We start from the raw sequence: 19,085 nt of genomic DNA on the forward strand, positions 1-19,085 counted from the left end.
TGTTCTTGTGCCACGTGGGAGGTGATGGGTGTGCAGCTGAGGAGGTGCTGGGAAGCTGTCACAGCTCAGTAACTGGAATGTGGGGTCAAAGACCAAAGGCCACCTGCTGGAGGCCTTGTCAAATGTCGGAGTGTCATCTGCAGTAAATCTTAAGTTTCACAAAACTAGAAACACTGCGAGTTCTCTTCTTTGTAGAATGCGTGTCCAGACCACTCAGAGCCAGAGAAAACTAACAAGTCCTATTAGATTCTTTACTTAATGAGTGTTACTTAATAAATGTTAAGTCCGCCCAGGTAGACACTTGATGAATGTTTATTATCGGAGGTAGAGAAAGACTAACAACAACATTGCCCACATTTGCTTAAGCTGAAAGTTATGAAGGGATGAAGGTTTGCAAAAGAAACACTACTACTTTGTCTTCAATCTTTCCCTTTCAGCTCCTCTTCCGAAATATACACCGCAGTGGGTATGAGCAGAGCTCATTGCCAGAACTATACGAATACGCGAAAGTAAGGAATCCATGCCATCAGAAGCACATCTCTTTGCCTTCTCCCCACCCCCGGGCTCCGCAGGGTAAGCCCCAGCGGTGGACTCCGGGAGCTGGAACCGGTCCCGCGTCTCCATGGAGACGCGTCACAAAGCTGGCCGCTGGCCTCCTGCCCCACAAGTTCAGCTCCAGCCTGGCCTCAGGGGCGGAATGGCACAGCCTGCGCCTAGGGTTCCCGATCTCTGTCTAAGAGAGCACAAGCTCCAGCCCAGTAAGACAGCGGGGCGGGGCTGGGGTCTCCCCTGGGGAAGGGGCGCTGCTGGCCAAGGGGGCTTTGGTCTTTAGGTGTCGCCTCCCTGCTAGCGACAGGCTCAGCTGAAAATAGGGACCGAGAATCAGGCAGAATTACAGTTGCGCCTGACCTGCAGTGTCAGGCTGGAACTACCAACACGTCCCCCCACCCCACCCCCCAAAAAAACCGTGAGGTGCTTTAAATACCGCAGGACAAGGGGACAGGAGAAAGGAAGGACGGTGCTGTTCTAAAGAGAACAGGGCTGAAGGCAAAGAAAGATCAGAGGTGTCAGCAAAACGCTGAAGAAAACAGGCCCGGCTTGGGTCCAGACCCGCAGGACCTGGAAACAGGGTGTGTGTGTGTGTGTGTGTGTCTGTGTGTGTGTGTGTATGTGTGTGTGTGTGTCTGTGTGGTGGGGGCCGCACAATGCGGAGGAAGGGACCCTCCACCTGGCTGCAGCGGGCTAAACACTATGGCATTCAGTGGCTGCTTCTGACCTGGGCTGATTTTTCTTTCAAAGAGATTTCCTGTATGACAGCTCGCTCTCCATCCTAGTTCTCCGTGGGGATGCAGCAGGCCCGCCAGCGGCACCATCACTGCGCAGTCAGTCCCACGGGGCCTTTCTCTCCGCCTGTTGCCGCCTTCTAGCTGGGAAATTGTGGCTCTCCTGGTTGCTCCGGAGCAGTGAGGAATTGTTCAAGTACAAATTGTTCAAGTACAAAGAACTGTGTTCCCACAAGAATGAATGAAATGTATTTTTTCATTCCAATTTATTCATTTGTAATTTATGACTAGAGAATGAAAATACTTAATTAGCATAAAATACCAAATATATTCTGCTTGTTTATGATGGCAGGGGCAGCCGGAGAGTCAGTGGAGGGAGAAACTTCTCCCCAAGCCCCCCGGCAGCTCTTCTTTTGATTTTCTTCTTCCCTTTCTAACACCCATTTGCATCTTGGTGTCTAGCTGTCTGTCTCCTGTTCCGCTCTTTGTCTGGGAAAGGTGGAGTCCTCCCAGGTTTACCTTTCGGGACTTATACCCTTGATGTGACTGTCCCCTGCCACAGGGCTTCAGGACCTGGACGACTGTCTACTCTCTAAGTCGGATCTTCCTCCTCATTTTCAAACAAGAATATCCACCTGTCTATCAGACAGTTCCCTTTGGATGTCACAGCAGGGCTTCCAACTCAAATTACACTCCTCGCCTTCCTCAAACCTTGCAGACGTTGAGAGCTCAGTTAGGAGGGTCCCCTCAGCTCAGATCAGAAGGGAACTTCCTTGAGACTGCGTTTTGATCACCAGATCTCTTTGATTCTGCCTCCAAAGTTCTTCTCCCTCTGGGTGAGTTTGACTCCTCCCCTCTGGACTCCAGTCTATATTAGCCACCTGTGCTAGTCTCTCACCCACTGCTGGGTCACCCTCCAAAAGGTAGGCTGGCTGTGTCACTGTGCAGCTTTGGTCTGAGGGTGGGCCGGGTGACAATGACTCACTAGCTGTGGTGGAATGATGACTACAGACTGGGCTCTCGAGTACTATGTGAGTTTCCCAAGGCTGCTCTTTGTTACCACAAGCTGGTATCTTCAAGCAACATTTATTTTCTGACAGCTCTGAAGGTCAGGGCTCCAAAAATCAAGGTCTGGACAAGGCTACACTTCTTCTGGGGGTTTTTGGGGTAGATCCTTCCTTGCCTCTTTCCGCTTCCTGAGGTCGTCCACGTTGCTGACTTTGGGAAGCATCTTTGCAGCCTCTGCCTCCCCCGTGAGGTTGGCTTCCTCTCCTCTGTCTGTGTGGACTCTCCCTCTGCCTCCGTCTTCTAAGGACTCTTGCATTTGAAATTTGGGTCCATGAGGATAATCCAGGATGATTTCCTTATCTCAAGATCCTTAACTGCACAAAGACCCCCTTTTCCAAATAAGGTCAGATTCGCTGGTTTTAGGTATTAGGACGTGGACATATCTTGGGGAAACTACCGTTCAGAATACTGCAAGTGCACGCCTTGCATTCTCAGAACAACACAAGATTAGAATTACTACATACCATTATAGCCTTATCAGATTATTCTGAGAATAAAACTAAAACAAAATAATGCATGTGGAAATACTTTGTAAAGTGCAGTATAATATACACATTCATTATTATTATTTGGCATTGTCAAAGCTTTGTATTATATTTTTATTATCACGAACACATCCAGTGGGTCACCAAGGTTAGCAGAATAAGGCCGTCCTAATGTGTTGCAAGGCACACAACTCCAGCTGGTTGTTCACCATCTTTCCCTTTGCTTCATTTACATGGGGCCATTTGTTCTGTCTCAAGTTCTCAAACCTCCTGCAACTTCCTCTGCAAATTGCTTTACGCCATGTCCTCCTCGCTAAATTAAATCCCAGCTCAGATGCCACCCATGCTATGAAGTGCCAGTAGCCCTGCCCTTCTGAGTCCTCAGCATCCCCATGACGCACAGGATGTCAGCCCCATTTGACACTTGTGCTCCTAGGATGTTTAGCTCCTCCACTGGCCTGTGAGTTCTCTGAGAGCTGGCCAGGGCTCTGTGTCCCCAGGCTTTCTCTGTGGGAGGGCTTTAGGACTTGTTGGTAGGAGGAACAGAAAATCATCAAAGAAGACAGAGCGGGAAGACGGAATCACAGGAACGGTGGACGGAACAGAAAATCACCAAAGAAGACAGAGCGGGAAGACGGAATCACAGGAACGGTGGACGGAACAGAAAATCACCAAAGAAGACAGAGCGGGAAGACGGAATCACAGGAACGGTGGACGGAACAGAAAATCACCAAAGAAGACAGAGCGGGAAGACGGAATCACAGGAACGGTGGACGGAACAGAAAATCACCAAAGAAGACAGAGCGGGAAGACGGAATCACAGGAACGGTGGACGGAACAGAAAATCACCAAAGAAGACAGAGCGGGAAGACGGAATCACAGGAACGGTGGACGGAACAGAAAATCACCAAAGAAGACAGAGCGGGAAGACGGAATCACAGGAACGGTGGACGGAACAGAAAATCACCAAAGAAGACAGAGCGGGAAGACGGAATCACAGGAACGGTGGACATGAGCTGCAGAGAAAGACACTGAGATACCAACCAAAGGGCAGGGCAGGAGGAAGAGTGGCACGCAGAGAACACACTAAAAAGAGTTTAGAACATTGTGATGAGGGAGCTTGAACGAACATTTCTGTTAATGAAGAGAATTAATTCTGATAACATACTTTATTATTTTCAGAAGCTTTGCCAATGGAAGTAAAAAGCCTAGGAATACAGGTTTGACAAAACAGACTGTGGCAAGAAAAATCATGAAACATGCAATTAAAGGAGGATGCACTGGAATCAAGCGTGCATCTAGGGTGCTAGCCTAGGTAGCAGAGGGAAGGCCTGGCCTGTACTAAGGTCGCACAGGAAGAGAGAGGACGGCTCCAATGAGGTCCTGGAAGCAGCCAGGCAGCTCATCCTGGTCCTGCAGGCTACAGGAACGGCTACTTAGCAACCGTTTGGTCCGGTTACCAGGGCCCACCCTGTCATCAGAAGGAGAAGGACCCTAGAAAAGGACACGGAGCGACACGGAGCGCTGTCTCTTGCTCGCCCGTGGGACGGGTTGGGAAATGCTGCCTGCAGCTCTGTTCTGGGCTTGCAGGAGAATGAGCTGAGTGAGGTTAGTGTTGTTCGCCTTAGGAAAAGGACAGCTGAGGGACTGTGGTCTCCGTGCAGAGCTTCCTTCCTGATCCTTGCAAAGTCCAACTCAAAAGTTAAAGAAGGCTTCTTTTAAGAGCAGTGTGCCTCACAATTTCTTTCCTTCTTGTCTACACTTCAAATTATTTTCACAAAGAATATTTAATTCACCTATGGCAGTAAAGTACTTTCAAGCACAAAGTGACTTCTGGTAAAGCAGGAATATCAAAAGATGGTGTCCTTTCTAGCAGAGTGGGCTTACAGAGCACACGGCAGCGGTGTGTGTGAGCAGAGGCACACTCAGGCTGCAGGCCCCTCACTGGGAGGTTTCTAGGCGGAGGTAGAACTTGAGCCAGGGTGAAGGCCATGAGTAATAGCCACAGAGGAGCAGATCCTGGCTGGAACAGAGAGCCTGCTAAATTAGAAACTGGGCTTAGTTGGGAGTGAGGAGCAGATGAACATGAAGATGTTCACAGGAGACAGAAACCATAACTATTTGGCTGGAGCCCTCTGTGCTAGATAGTGGCATTTAGCTTTTAAGAACATTGGGATATTGTGGAGAGATACTTTATAGCAATTGTAATAGAATACAAGCAGACAATGAGTTGGCTACAGCATTCCAAGGATGAGGTGACAGATCCTAGGCGGCATTGTTCATCTAAAAAAGTAGAGACATTTCAATCCAGGTTCTCATGGCGTGTAAAAAGCAACAGGTAACTGCCAGATGTGAAGTGTGAGAGAAAGACTGAATTTGGAAATTTAAAATATATGTGCCCAAGAAATTTGGTGGTGCTTTGTTGACAATGAGAGATTGGGACAGAAACACTGAGCTGTTGCTAGTGTGTACCGAAGGGTACATTCTCAGGGTACAGTCCGGACACTCTTCTGGAACGGTTGGCAGTGCCTGCCGCAAGTCATTCTGGGCAACGGCTTCCTCCTGCTTTTGGGAAGACACAGGCTTCTGGTTTTCTCTTTATTTCACTGACTGTCCTTTTCAGCTCTTCACTTCCTCCCCTCTCCTCCCCAAGCTCTTGACATTAGACTGCCCCAGGCTGAAGCCTTAGGGACCGCTCCTGCACGTCTATGCCCTCCCTGGTGGGTCCCTCCACTCTCCTAGCTTTAAATAAAGTCTACACTGCCGAATTTTTCAGTCATCACAAAGAATGAATTTGAGCTACGCCAGAGGAGCTGGAGGGCTTTTCTCTAAGACGCTGTTAGTGACAGATATAAGAAAAGAACATTTGTGACCGTTTTTGTAAAGCAAAATGATGAGAACTAAAACCCAGTATGTCTATGCGTTTATATGGGTGTATAAATCTGCATGTGATCACATCCACGTGTTTGCAAGTACAGAAAGAAACGGGAACAACTGTTAACGTGGGCTACCCGGGAGGAGGGATGGGGGCAGGGAGGATGACAATGGACCAGGAAAAAAAGATGTGAAAGGATGTCCAAAGTAAAACCTGGCATGTTGATATGATCCCCTGTGTATAAAATCATTCCATGTATGTATACGTATATCTTGTATGATATGGAGAAAGTTGTTCACTAAAACATAATACTGGGTCTCTTTACATGATAGAATTTCAAATAAACTACTTTATTTATATTTTTATGGCTTGAATTCTTAAAAATAGCATGTATGAATACTCAGGCAAAATGATAGTGCATTCTTTTTATTTGGGGGTGGAAGGGAAGCCCAGATAATTAAGTAAAGCTTCTCTTTCCTATTAGAGGCTGTAAATTGGCCTTTATTCCTTAGACCAGCAGTTCTCAACCTGTGGCTTGTGACCCACAGAAACTGTATTAAAGGGCCCGGGCATTAGGAAGATTGAGAACCACCTTAGACTCTAAAGCTTGTATTCAAAATGTCTTTTTCTCTTCTGAAATTATTTTAATTGTTAAAACAATGCTTGATCAAGTGTTCTGGCTTGCCACCTTTAAAACTGCTTTATTATCCTTTAAGCAGGTGATACCAACTGGGATTCCTATGCCACCACCACCAAGGCTGCATTCACTCCTAAAACAACGGCAGTGGCTACTCCAATACGGTAGATCCTTATTCTAGTTGACTGATACGTACACTTCAGTTTGCTCACTTGTCTCTTATTCAGAATCTAAAACAGAGATAGTAATTAGAGAAGGCTTATAAAAATGCCCTCAGGCAGAGGTTATTGTGTGCACAGCCCTCCTCCCAGGATCCATGTCCAAGCCTCCATCAACAAAACCAAGAAAAGCTCCACACTGGTTCTTCATAAAGTTACCGTGTTTCTTGGTTTACAACAGGCCCAGTGTCTAGGATTGTGCTACCTCAATGTTAGTATGAATTAAATCCATTCCTTAATAAATGGTAGTCAGGCGATGACAGTGACTGAATGGATGAGAGAATATTTGTTGCCCTGACCATCACTGACACTAGTTTTGGAAGCTGTAAGAAGGCCTCTGTCCCCCATCCTTACCTCTGCTCCTCCAGACACTGCTGTGGACCGGCAGCTTCTCCCGTTCCACCTGAGCTGAGGCTGGTGGGAATTTCTAAACAGCAGCCGCCTTTCTCAGCTTATCAGTAGGGGAGTGAGAGCAGGGCTGGGGAACCCTCTGGTCCTTCATGCATCACTAGTAGTAGGTATGAAATCAGCATGAAGAGTCTTCAATTGCCTGTGTTCACTTTGTGAATTGTTTCCATTCTTTCTTGGATGTTTTTACCTTAAAATTTCAAATTATTAAGATGAGGAACAGAATGCTGGCAAGACCATGGCATAGAGTCTGATAGAAATAGGTTTTGCCCTCAGTTCGCGGTTCTCACCTTTATCATCTCTGCTACCTTAGACAAATAATAGGCCATCTGGGCTTCTGTTTTGTCACTGGTGAAACAGGGATGATGCTACCTGCCTAAAGTGACTGCACCAAGGACAGAATTAAAAGCAAAAGGACAGTGACTAGCACTAAGAAGTTAGTCATTTTCATTCATTTTTTTCCCCACATAATATATGATAGATTTTTTAAAAGTGTAAGGTTGCAAGATTCCAGATTTCTGAGTTACTGGCACCCCACCCAGTCCTTTATCACCCTTCTTAAGAGGGGGATTTATCATCTGATGGTGATGAATCTGCTGGGTATAGGACGTTGCAACATCATCTGAAGAAACATTCGGGATGAAATCTGAAATCAAATAAATGCTTAGGGAGTCTAGGTCAGTGGTCTTTAAACTCACATATTTTTGAAGTTCTCATGAAACTTTTCAACATAAATTTAAATAGTTATAAAAGATCAAACTTCCAGCCCACCCTAAATATTGACATTTTAAAATAAAACTTTTTTTTTCTTTTCTTTTCTTTTTTTTTTTTTATTGTTGGGGATTCATTGAGGGTACAATAAGCCAGGTTACACTCATTGCAATTGTTAGGCAAAGTCCCTCTTGCAATCATGTCTTGCCCCCATAAAGTGTGACACACAGCAAAGCCCCACCCCAACTCCCTCCATCCCTCTTTCTGCTTTTCCTCCCCCCACCCATAACCTTAATTGTCATTAATTGTCCTCATATCAAAATTGAGTACATAGGATTCATGCTTCTCCATTCTTGTGATGCTTTACTAAGAATAATGTCTTCCACTTCCATCCAGGTTAATACGAAGGATATAAAGTCTCCATTTTTTTAAATAGCTGAATAGTATTCCATGGTACACATATACCACAGCTTGTTAATCCATTCCTGGGTTGGTGGGCATTTAGGCTGTTTCCACATTTTGGCGATTGTAAATTGAGCTGCAATAAACAGTCTAGTACAAGTGTCCTTATGATAAAAGGATTTCTTTCCTTCTGGGTAGATGCCCAGTAATGGGATTGCAGGATCAAATGGGAGGTCTAGCTTGAGTGCTTTGAGGTTTCTCCATACTTCCTTCCAGAAAGGTTGTACTAGTTTGCAGTCCCACCAGCAGTATAAAAGTGTTCCCTTCTCTCCACATCCACTCCAGCATCTGCAGTTTTGAGATTTTGTGATGTGGACCATTCTCACTGGGGTTAGATGATATCTCAGGGTTGTTTTGATTTGCATTTCTCTAATATATAGAGATGATGAACATTCTTTCATGTGTTTGTTAGCCATTCATCTGTCGTCTTTAGAGAAGGTTCTATTTGTGTCTCTTGCCCATTGATATATGGGATTGTTGGCTTTTTTTTATGTGGATTAATTTGAGTTCTCTATAGATCGTAGTTATCAAGCTTTTGTCTGATTGAAAATATGCAAATATCCTTTCCCATTGTGTAGGTTGTCTCTTTGCTTTGGTTATTGTCTCCTTAGCTGTACAGAAGCTTTTCAGTTTAATGAAGTCCCATTTGTTTATTTTTGTTGTTGTTGCAATTGCCATGGCAGTCTTCTTCATGAAGTCTTTCCCCAGGCCAATATCTTCCAGTGTTTTTCCTATGCTTTCTTGGAGGATTTTTATTGTTTCATGCCTTAAATTTAAGTCCTTTATCCATTTGAATTAATTTTTGTGAGTGGGGAAAGGTCTCCCTGGGTCCAGTTTCAGTCTTTTACATGTAGACATCCAGTTCTCCCAACACCATTTATTGAATAGGGAGTCTTTCCCCCAAGGTATGTTCTTGTTTGGTTTATCAAAGATTAGGTGGTTGTAAGATGTTAGTTTCATTTCTTGGTTTTCAATTCGATTCCAAGTGTCTAGGTCTCTGTTTTTGTGCCAGTACCATGCTGTCTTGAGCACTATGGCTTTGTAGTACAGACTAAAATCTGGTATGCTGATGCCCCCAGCTTTATTTTTATTACAAAGAACTGCCTTAGCTATACGGGTTTTTTCCGGTTCCATACAAAACGCAGAATCATTTTTTCCAAATCTTGAAAGTACGATGTTGGATTTTGATAGGAATGGCATTGGATAGGTAGATTGCTTTGGGAAGTATAGACATTTTAACAATGTTGATTCTTCCCATCCATGAGCATGGTATGTTTTTCCATTTGTTAATATCCTCTGCTATTTCCTTTCTGAGGATTTCATAATTTTCTTTATAGAGGTCCTTCACCTCCTTCGTTAGGTATATTCCTAGGTATTTCATTTTCTTTGAAACTGTGGTGAAGGGAGTTGTGTCCTTAATTAGTTTCTCATCTTGACTGTTATTGGTGTATACAAAGGCTACTGACTTGTGGACATTGATTTTATATCTTGAAACATTACTGTGTTGTTTGATGACTTCTAGGAGTCTTGTGGTTGAGTCTTTGGGGTTCTCTAAGTATAAGATCATGTCGTCAGCAAAGAGGGAGAGTTTGACCTCCTCTGCTCCCATTTGGATTCCCTTTATTTCCTTGTCTTGCCTAATTGTATTGGCTAGAACTTCCAGCACTACGTTGAATAGTAAAGGTGACAGAGGACAGCCTTGTCTGGTTCCAGTTCTAAGAGGAAAAGCTTTCAGTTTTACTCCATTCAGTAAAATATTGGCTGTGGGTTTGTCATAGATAGCTTCAATCAGTTTTAGAAATGTGCCACCTATGCCTATACTCTTCAGTGTTCTAATTAGAAAAGGATGCTGGATTTTATCAAATGCTTTTTCTGCATCTATTGAGAGGATCATGTGATCTTTATTTTTGCCTCTATTAATATGGTGGATAATGTTTATGGACTTGCGTATGTTAAACCAGCCTTGCATCCCTGGGATGAAGCCTACTTGATCATGATGAATGACTTTTTTGATAATAAGTTGTAATCTATTGGCTAGGATTTTGCTGAGAATTTTTCCATCTATATTCATGAGTGAGATTGGTCCGAAATTCTCCTTTTTGTTTGGGTCTTTTCCTGGTTTTGGTATCAGGGTGATGTTTGCTTCATAGAATGTGTTGGGGAAGATTCCTTCTTCCTCAATTTTTTGTAATAATTTCTGCAGTACAGGAATAAGCTCTTCCTTGAAGGTTTGATAGAATTCTGGTGTGAAGCCATCTGGACCAGGGCATTTTTTGGTTGGAAGATTTTTTATTGTTTCTTTGATCTCGGTGCTTGAAATTGGTCTGTTCAGGAGCTCTGTTTCTTCCTGGCTAAGTCTAGGGAGAGGGTGTGATTCCAAATATTGATCCATTTCCTTCACATTGTCAAATTTCTGGGCATAGAGTTTCTGGTAGTATTCAGAGATGATCTCTTGTATCTCTGTGGGATCAGTTGTTATTTCCCCTTTATCATTTCTGATTGAGGTTACTAGAGATTTTACTTTTCTATTTCTCGTTAGTCTGGCCAATGGTTTATCTATTTTATTTATTTTTTCAAAAAACCAACTCCTTGTTTCATTAATTTTCTGAATGATTCTTTTGTTTTCAATTTCATTGATCTCTGATTTGATTTTGGAGATTTCTCTTCTTCTACTGAGTTTAGGCTTAGATTGTTCTTCTTTTTCCAAATCCATAAGATGGCTTGTGAGATTGTTTATGCGCTCTCTTTCTGTTTTTCAAATGTAGGCATCTAAAGCGATGAATTTTCCTCTCAAAACTGCTTTTGCAGTGTCCCACAGGTTTTGGTAGCTTGTGTCTTCATTGTTGTTATGCTCAAGGAAGTTAATGATTTCCTGTTTTATTTCTTCCTTCACCCATCTGTTATTCAACAGAAGATTGTTTAATTTCCATGCCTTTGTGTGGGGTCGAGCGTTTTTGTTAGAGTTGAGTTCCACCTTTAGTGCCTTATGGTCTGAGAAGATACAAGGTAAAATTTCAATTCTTTTGATTCTGTTGATATTTGTTTTGTGTCCCAGGATATGATCAATTTTGGAGAATGTTCCATGGGGTAAAATAAAACTTTTAAATGTAACAAATGAGTACTGTAGGTGCCTTAGCAAATTAATACTTGCCATGATCCTTTTAATAAATACATAAGCTCTTCTTTGATAGATAATTTGCTTCGTTCCTGTTTCTTCCTGAACCCTCATTTCTACTCCACTTCCTCTGCTGACTTTTTTTCCTGCTGTAATATATTTTATGTTTGAAATCAATTTATTGATCACTCTATTATACTTCTTTGCAACTATTTTACTGTACTAGTTGAAATTAATTTTTAAACATGTTATGTAACCTAAGTATTCTGTTATCATGATTTTTAGTATGCAATTGTTCAAAGCAAAAAATACATTACAAATGTTGATAATTACTAGATTAAAAAAAATAAAATTTTTTGAACTTACATCTTAATGAGATACATGAGGCAGTTTTATTTTCAATTACTTCACTTATGCAGTTTGAATCCCATTTCATAATGGGATTGCATTCAGCAAAAGTTTTTTCCTGGTCCTCTATTATTTTCAATTTAGAGATCCTAGTGTTGAGAACCTTGGTTCATATATACAAATAGGTAGATGTGAATAAAAGGAACTTTAGTATAGTGAAGTCATTTAATACTAAATCACAAGGTGATTTTTAATGACTGATCTGTTGACAACTTGGCTGGGTACACCTTCAATTTTATCAAAAGTCAGTAATGAGATGATTTGTTATCTGGTTGTTGAGTTATACTCTATCTCAGTTTCTGAGAAATATATTGAAAAAGCACGTCTTAACAAACGAGTATTAAATTTTACCTGCTACTCTTTCACTTGAAGGCAACCTGTTTAATATTATATGATCAAAAAGGACTTGGAAATGTAAACATTAATTTTAACAAATGTTTTCTAATGTAATCTTCTTTTTGGATAAAAGGTGCTTATCATCACATGCTTTAATGTATTTTTAACAAATTCTTGGTGCTGAAGACTTTGCTTATACAGTTTATCCTATCTTTACCTAGTTGTTAAAAATCAGTCCTTATTGTCAACCAATGAGTGAAAGTAGGCTTATTTCCTGTCTAAATAAAATCTGAATACATTTTCAAATGAATGTTAATGTATGTTTTAAATATATGTTTTTCAGTATTTTCAGAACTACTAAAAAATGAACTATAGAATGAATATTTTAGAGAAGATCATTAAAAATAGACAAGAGAAGTATAAAAATATTTCAGGTCTAATATGGTTAGTTATATCCAAATAACAAAAATAATGCAATAAAATGTGTAGCTAAATGTATATTGATTGAAGAGGGAGATAAACAATATGATGCTCCTTAAATATATTCTCAGGTATTAATATATAGAATTCTGCTGTTTGACTTTTGGGAATAATTAATAAGAATCATGTGTGAAACCCAGAAATAATTTTATTAATTTCATTAATCATCAAATCAAATATTTACTAGTATTCAATGAAAGTAAGTCAGACTAATAGGTCTGATAAGCCAGTATAGATTTTCATTTATTATTAAATATTTTACAACATGAAATAAAAACTGGCTGTGTTGGAGTAAATATTTCATTATATGATTAGATTAAAAATAAGAGTAATACTTTATTGAATGATGAATACAAAATCTGAAAAAAGTCATGTTTCTTATTTACCAGTTTTATCTAGTGAATCTTCAAAAATCTTCAGGAAAAATTAGTTATATTTAAAGTTATATTTACAGCAGCACCAACCTGCATTGTTTCACCCACTCAGAGATGCTATTCTTCCCAGCTAATGACATGTCCTAGGGGTTTTTTTTTATTTATTTTTATTATTATTATTATTTTCTTTTTATTAAATCATAGCTGTGTACATCAATATGATCATGGGGCACCATACACTTATTTCATAGAATATTTGACACATTTTCATCTCATTAGTTGACATAGCCCTCCTGGTATTATCCTAGTTACTTTGTCAAGACATTTACATTCCACATTTGCCAAGGCTCACATGTACCCTTGTAAGATGCACCACATGTGTGATCCTTTCAATCCCCCTCCCTCTACCCACCTCCCCCCTCCCTCCCCACGCTTTCCCCCTTCCCCCTGTTCTTAGGTTGAAACTTGGTTATAGCTTCATGTGAAGGTCCTAAGTTAGTTTCATAGTAGGGGTGAGGTTTTTTTAAAGACAAAAAAAAAAAAAGTGTGATCCTTACGTGAGGAAAAGAGCCATTTGAAGCATTCTGCATTCTCTGCTCTTCTCTCAGAAGCTTCTCCCTAAAGATGGATCAACAATTTTGTAATTATTAGGAGATGGAGAACCAGACATTACTCTCAGCCATGCAGCTGTACAACACACCTAAATTCAGAACATCCCCGCGTAGTATGTAGTGCCCTGGCTACAGCACAACCTTGACTCCCTACAAAAACACTTAGGACACTGAGAAACCACCAGCCCCAGGCAAGTATATGGAACAGAGATTCCAGGGAGGCCTTTTCCTTTGGCACCCCTCTCCTGGTTGAACACTATGTTCTGCGGCAACGAACCCTAGAAAGATCTCTTAGTACAAGAGGAAATGGAGAATTAGGCAAGGAGTGTGGGAAAGGAAGAATCTCTCTGTGTGTGTATATTATGTATACACAGGTTCTTTCTCAGGCAGATATGTTTTTAGGGAAGAATATAGGAAGAAAATAAAATCTGAAATTGCTTCTTCTAAAGCCATATTGTGTCCCCTTTGGAAAATCTCTAGTTTACATGTGAATGATAGTAAAATAATCAAATATGTACATGTTTCCAGTTTTCCAGGTACTGTTTCTTACACACATAACCTGAATCTACCCAGCACTCTTTTTCTAAAAAAGTCAATATGAAATATTTTAGACATACAGGAAGAAATACTCAACAAATCCTCAGCTATGCCCAGGTATGGCAGCCATCAACACATAGATAATTTCATCCATATCTCCACTCAACCTTTCCACTGGATAATGTAGAAGCAGATTCCAGGCATTGTATCATTTAAAATCTAAATGTTTTGTATGTATCTCTGAAAGGTAAGGATCCTTTGAAATACATAACAACACTATTATCTCACCTTAAAAACCCACTTCTTTAATAACAAATAGCCAATGGCAATCAGATTACCCCAACTGTTTCACAATGTGAAAAACACAGTTGGTTTGAAATTGAATCCAAACATTTTTTTTTGTTTTTTGAGACAGAGCCTCAAGCTGTCACCCTGGGTAGAGTGCCGTGGCATTACAGCTCACAGCAACCTTCAACTACTGGGCTCAAGGGATTCTCCTGCCTCCACCTCCCAAGTAGCTGGGACTACAGGCACCTGCCACAATGCCTGGCTATTTTTTGGTTGCAGCCGTCATTGTTGTTTGGCAGGCCGGGGCTGGATTCGAACCCACCAGCTCAGGTATATGTGGCTGGCACCTTAGCCATTTGAGCCACAGGCGCCGAGCCACAATGTCCACATATTATATCAGTCTATGACATCTCTTACCTCCTTTAATCTAAGGAGAAAAAGAGGAGACCCCTTTTAATGAATTTTTTGTTGAAGAAACAGGAGTGTTCTGGATTTTTCTGATTTTATTCCTTCATATAATTTAAACCATTTTTCTTTTCATATATTTCCTGTAATCCAGCATTCTAAAGACTTCATCTGATTCAACTTTTATATTTTGACAAAAATATTTAATAGGTGATGCTGTGTGTGTCTACCTGGAAGCACATGGTGTCTGCTGGTCTCTCTTTTAAGCTGTGAGTGAACATTGCTGGCCATTACCAGATGCATTATTTAATCAGGGCATTGCAGTCCAGTGATATCCTACTACTTATATATTTCTTTCATCAAGTGAAATACTTCTAGAGGGAGAATGATTTTTCATTAACTATTTGATTATAACAAAGTACTGTTTGTATGGGAGAGTACCCAGCTCTTTAAAAAAATTATTGAAATAAATTTCAGATTATTTTTAAAAATTTCATTATAAGTCTTTGTGAGACTATCACAAAGCTATCCTAAAATACATGAAGATTGTTTTTTTTTTTTCAAGGAATCTGGAAATTAAATTATTTCTGGCATCAAGTCTTAAGCCAGCCAATCTTTAAAAAGATGTATAGCTGGGCGTTGTGGCAGGTGCCTGAGGCAAGAGAATCCCTTAAGCCCAGGAGTTGGAGGTTGCTTGTGAGCTGTATGATGCCACGGCACTCTACTGAGGGCCATAAAGTGAGACTCTGTCTCTACAAAAAAAAAAAAAAGGAAGAAAAAAAGATGTAATGAGAGAAATGATTTGACATGTGTGTGAAATTTGACATTTAATCTCTTACTCTAATTTCTACTTTTTTTATAGTCAAAAAGGTATGAGAAGATTGGGATATACATATTCACTTAGTGATCCTATTCCCAATCAGACTCACTACAATGATGAATACAGCTGGAAGGCATATTCTAAAGAAGATTTAATCGTACCTGGGACTTCGAGAGGACTCAGGAGTGACAAATCTTACCCTAATCAAGTAAGATAATGTCCACATATCTGTTGGATTTAACAACCCATAAGAATGAGACTTTGAGTATTTTGTAAAGACCTCTCTTCTTCCAAAGTCATAGGATCCAGAGTCCTTCTCAGACTATTACTTTTTTACCTTCTTACATTTATTTCTAACCACTTCTCTATCCCTTAGGGTTACTTTTTAAAGACTTTTAAAAAATTGAAGTGAAATCCACATACTATAAAATGAAACATTTTCAATGTGAACAATTCACTGGAATTTAGTACATCTATGTTGTTGGGCAACTACTACCTCTATCTCATTCCAAAGCATTTTCATCATCCTAGAAGGAAACCCCAAACCCATTAAGCTGTTACTCCCTACTCCCCTGAACTTGAGCCTCTGACAATCACTGATATTCTTTCTCTCTCTGTGGATTACCTATTCTGGATATTCTACATATGGAATCATACAATAGGTCATCTTTTGTGCTTGGCTTCTTTCACTCAGCTCATTTTTTGAGTTTCAGTGATACTGTAGCAAGTACGAGCACTTCATTCTTTTTCATGATTGGATGATACTCTATTACATGGATATACCACAATTTGTTTATTCATATATCTATTGGTAGATATTTGGGTTGTTTCTAACTTTTGACTATTTTGAATTTTGCTGCTATGAATAGGCATGTTTAAGCATTTGTGTTTGGTATTAAGTTTCATACATTCTCAAACCTGTAGGTCTTTTATCATTCTGTTGTCTCTGTCTAGAATGCCCTTCTCTTCTCCACCCCTATATTTCTTCAAAAGCCCAGTTCAAAGGGATCCATTTCTAAGTCTCTGTCTTCCTGGATAGAAGTAATTGATCCTCCCTCTGTGTTTTCTTGGCCTTGCCATGGTAACAGGCAATGCTCAGTTGTAGTAAAGGGTTTTATTTATTTGACTGCTACCTGGAATGGAGCCACCTGTGATGGAGCCACCTGGATGAATTAAATAAATGCTAATGCTAGGTGGTAGAATGGGCAGGATTTGATGACTATAAGGATGTGAAAGATAAAGAAGAGGAAAGAGGGAAGGATGACGTTCATCTTTCCAATTTAGGCAGCTGGATGTATGCTGGTGCTATTTATTCAGCTGAAACATGGTAGACCACAGGTTTGATAGGAAAGGACATAGGGAAAAATGTGAGCTCAGTTGAAGACACGTTGAGGATATGCTAATATGCATGTCTGGAGAAAGATGAGCTGGAGATACAGACTTTGGAATCATACACATAGGACTCATTTACCTTGGTGCTCATGACATCCATTCATTATAACCTATTTACCTCTCAAATATTTTCTTCAATATTTTAAAATCAATGTAGAGTTGATTACAACATTACACTGCATACCTATGCACACACATGAGCATATATTTTCCCCTTCTAAGCGCTATCAATGCTTTCAACCAATGAGAGGTAGTTTGGCAGAATGTCTTGTCCTCAGCCAATGACAGCTAGCATGGTAAATGGTCTTATGTGTTCTCAGCCAATGAGAGGTAATGTGGCAAACTCTCTTGTGTGTTCTCAGCCAATGGGTGCTCACATGCCAAACTGCAGACCCTATTAATCCACATACTGCACATCCACAGCTGCTAACATCACACAAAAAACAACAACAGTATGTTGTGTGCGGCCTCTAGTCTTGACAAACACCACTTAGGATCTAGTCAAAGGTATTGAATCTGAATCTGAGTCTCTGGATCCAGCTGCCAATTTACAGGAAATACAGGGAACAGAGGAACTGTATGGATTCAACAAAATCCAGACCATGGTTCCACATCACATGACTTCTTCAATAGATAAATTATAATTGGTTTCTCCAGTAGATAAATTACAAGGGAAAGAAGCAGATTGAGAGGAAACCTGAAAATCAAAAGAGATTTGAAAGACAGATTTGGGACAGTGAATACGTATAACTATTTTGAGGAATTTCAATGTAAAGGGAAACTAAGAAATATCTTAGTAACTAGACAGGAGAATTTTCTTTTTAAGAGAAGAGAAAAAAGGCATGCGTGGATACCAATGTCAACCACACAGCAGAGAGGGAGAAATTGAAGTTGCAAGAGAGAAGTAAAAATTGTTGGAGTAATCTGCTTAGACTATGTTAATGGAAAAATACTCAAGCTCTGTAAAATAATTTAAAGAGGTTTATTCTGAGCCAATGAGTGTAACTGTGGCCTAGGGAGCCAAGAAGCTTTGAATGAGTAGTCCAGAGGTGGTTGGGTCAAAATTTGGTTTTATACATTTCAGAGAGATGAGAAATGTAGGTAAAATCATAAATCAGTACATGAAAGGCATATGTTGGTTTGTCCCAAAAAGGTGCAACTTCTCAAAACAGGGGCTTACAGGTGGGTTCAGAGATTCTTTGTAATTAGTTAAAGAAACAAAGCTTAATCTAAAGGCTTAGATGATTTAAGACAAGGAAGTCTGTTAATCAGTGACAAACTACAATATACTGACTCAAGTGATGTGTTAAACAAATTGATGGCCTGCAGGTGTGATTTAACTTTTGCCCTCCATTGCTTTAGTTCCATTAATAATTTAGTATCTTATTGTCTCTAAGTGTCTATTTTATCAGTATTATGATCTCTGTTTTAACATTTATGCTGGTTAATCATTGCATCTAAACTCTAAAAGGGAGGAGGTATAAATGAGGCATGTCTGACCTCACTTCCCTTCATGGCCAGGAGCTCGGTTTTAGGGTCTTTCTGTAGTCCTCTTGGTTAAGAGGGGACCCATACAGTCATCTGGGGAGTGAGGCTTAGGATTTATTTTTAGTTTACAAGTGAACTGAGCTCTCCTAACCCAGGTAGAGCAGGGAACATCTGTGGCTCCTCTCCCATGGCAGCATCTGTGAGTGCAGGTGTGGCTGCTGGGAAAAGGTGCAGTGGGCTACAGAGACTCTCCACTGGTGGCTTCAGTTTTCTCAGGGAAATAGGAAGCAAGGTCATGAGAAAGGGAAGATGGAAAGAGGGGGCAGAAGCTTCAAGTCCTATAATAATAAAATCTCTTTGGGAGTGAAAAAGCAAGAATACCTGCCTGGCCCTAGCCTTCAGGAATTTGCTGAAGTTTCCCTCTGGGGCTTCAAAGGGAAAGGCCCCCAATATCTGTGCTCTTTGGGACTATCCTGTGGGTTTTCTCCTCCTGTGGCCTTGTCTGTAAGAGATTTCTGATTAGAAGCATAACACTTTGAAGTCTTCAATATCATTTTGTTTTTTTTATTTTTAATTTTTACATATACATGTGTTTATTAGGTTTCCACCTTTTGCCTTCACAAAATTAAAAAGGCTTAAAATTTAACAATAACAATGTTTAAGATAAGGACTAGAAACAAAAAC

General features: G+C 40.5%; 1 protein-coding gene across 2 annotated transcripts in view; it reads left to right on the forward strand.

The window, feature by feature from the left end:
- The first annotated feature begins 695 nt into the window (after positions 1-695).
- The window catches only part of TEX26 (testis expressed 26), a 38,001-nt gene continuing 19,611 nt past the window's right edge, over positions 696-19,085 (forward strand). For both annotated transcript variants that reach the window (XR_008374611.1, XM_053563655.1), the window contains exons 1-2: positions 696-758; positions 15,564-15,729. Coding sequence is in view for 1 of the 2 variants with exons in the window: in XM_053563655.1 (XP_053419630.1) it covers positions 15,574-15,729 (156 nt within the window). In the remaining variant the exon portion in view is untranslated. The remainder of the gene's footprint in view (positions 759-15,563; positions 15,730-19,085) is intronic.

The sequence above is a fragment of the Nycticebus coucang genome, chromosome 15, assembly GCF_027406575.1.
Source record: "Nycticebus coucang isolate mNycCou1 chromosome 15, mNycCou1.pri, whole genome shotgun sequence".
NCBI classification, from domain to species: Eukaryota; Metazoa; Chordata; class Mammalia; order Primates; family Lorisidae; genus Nycticebus; species Nycticebus coucang.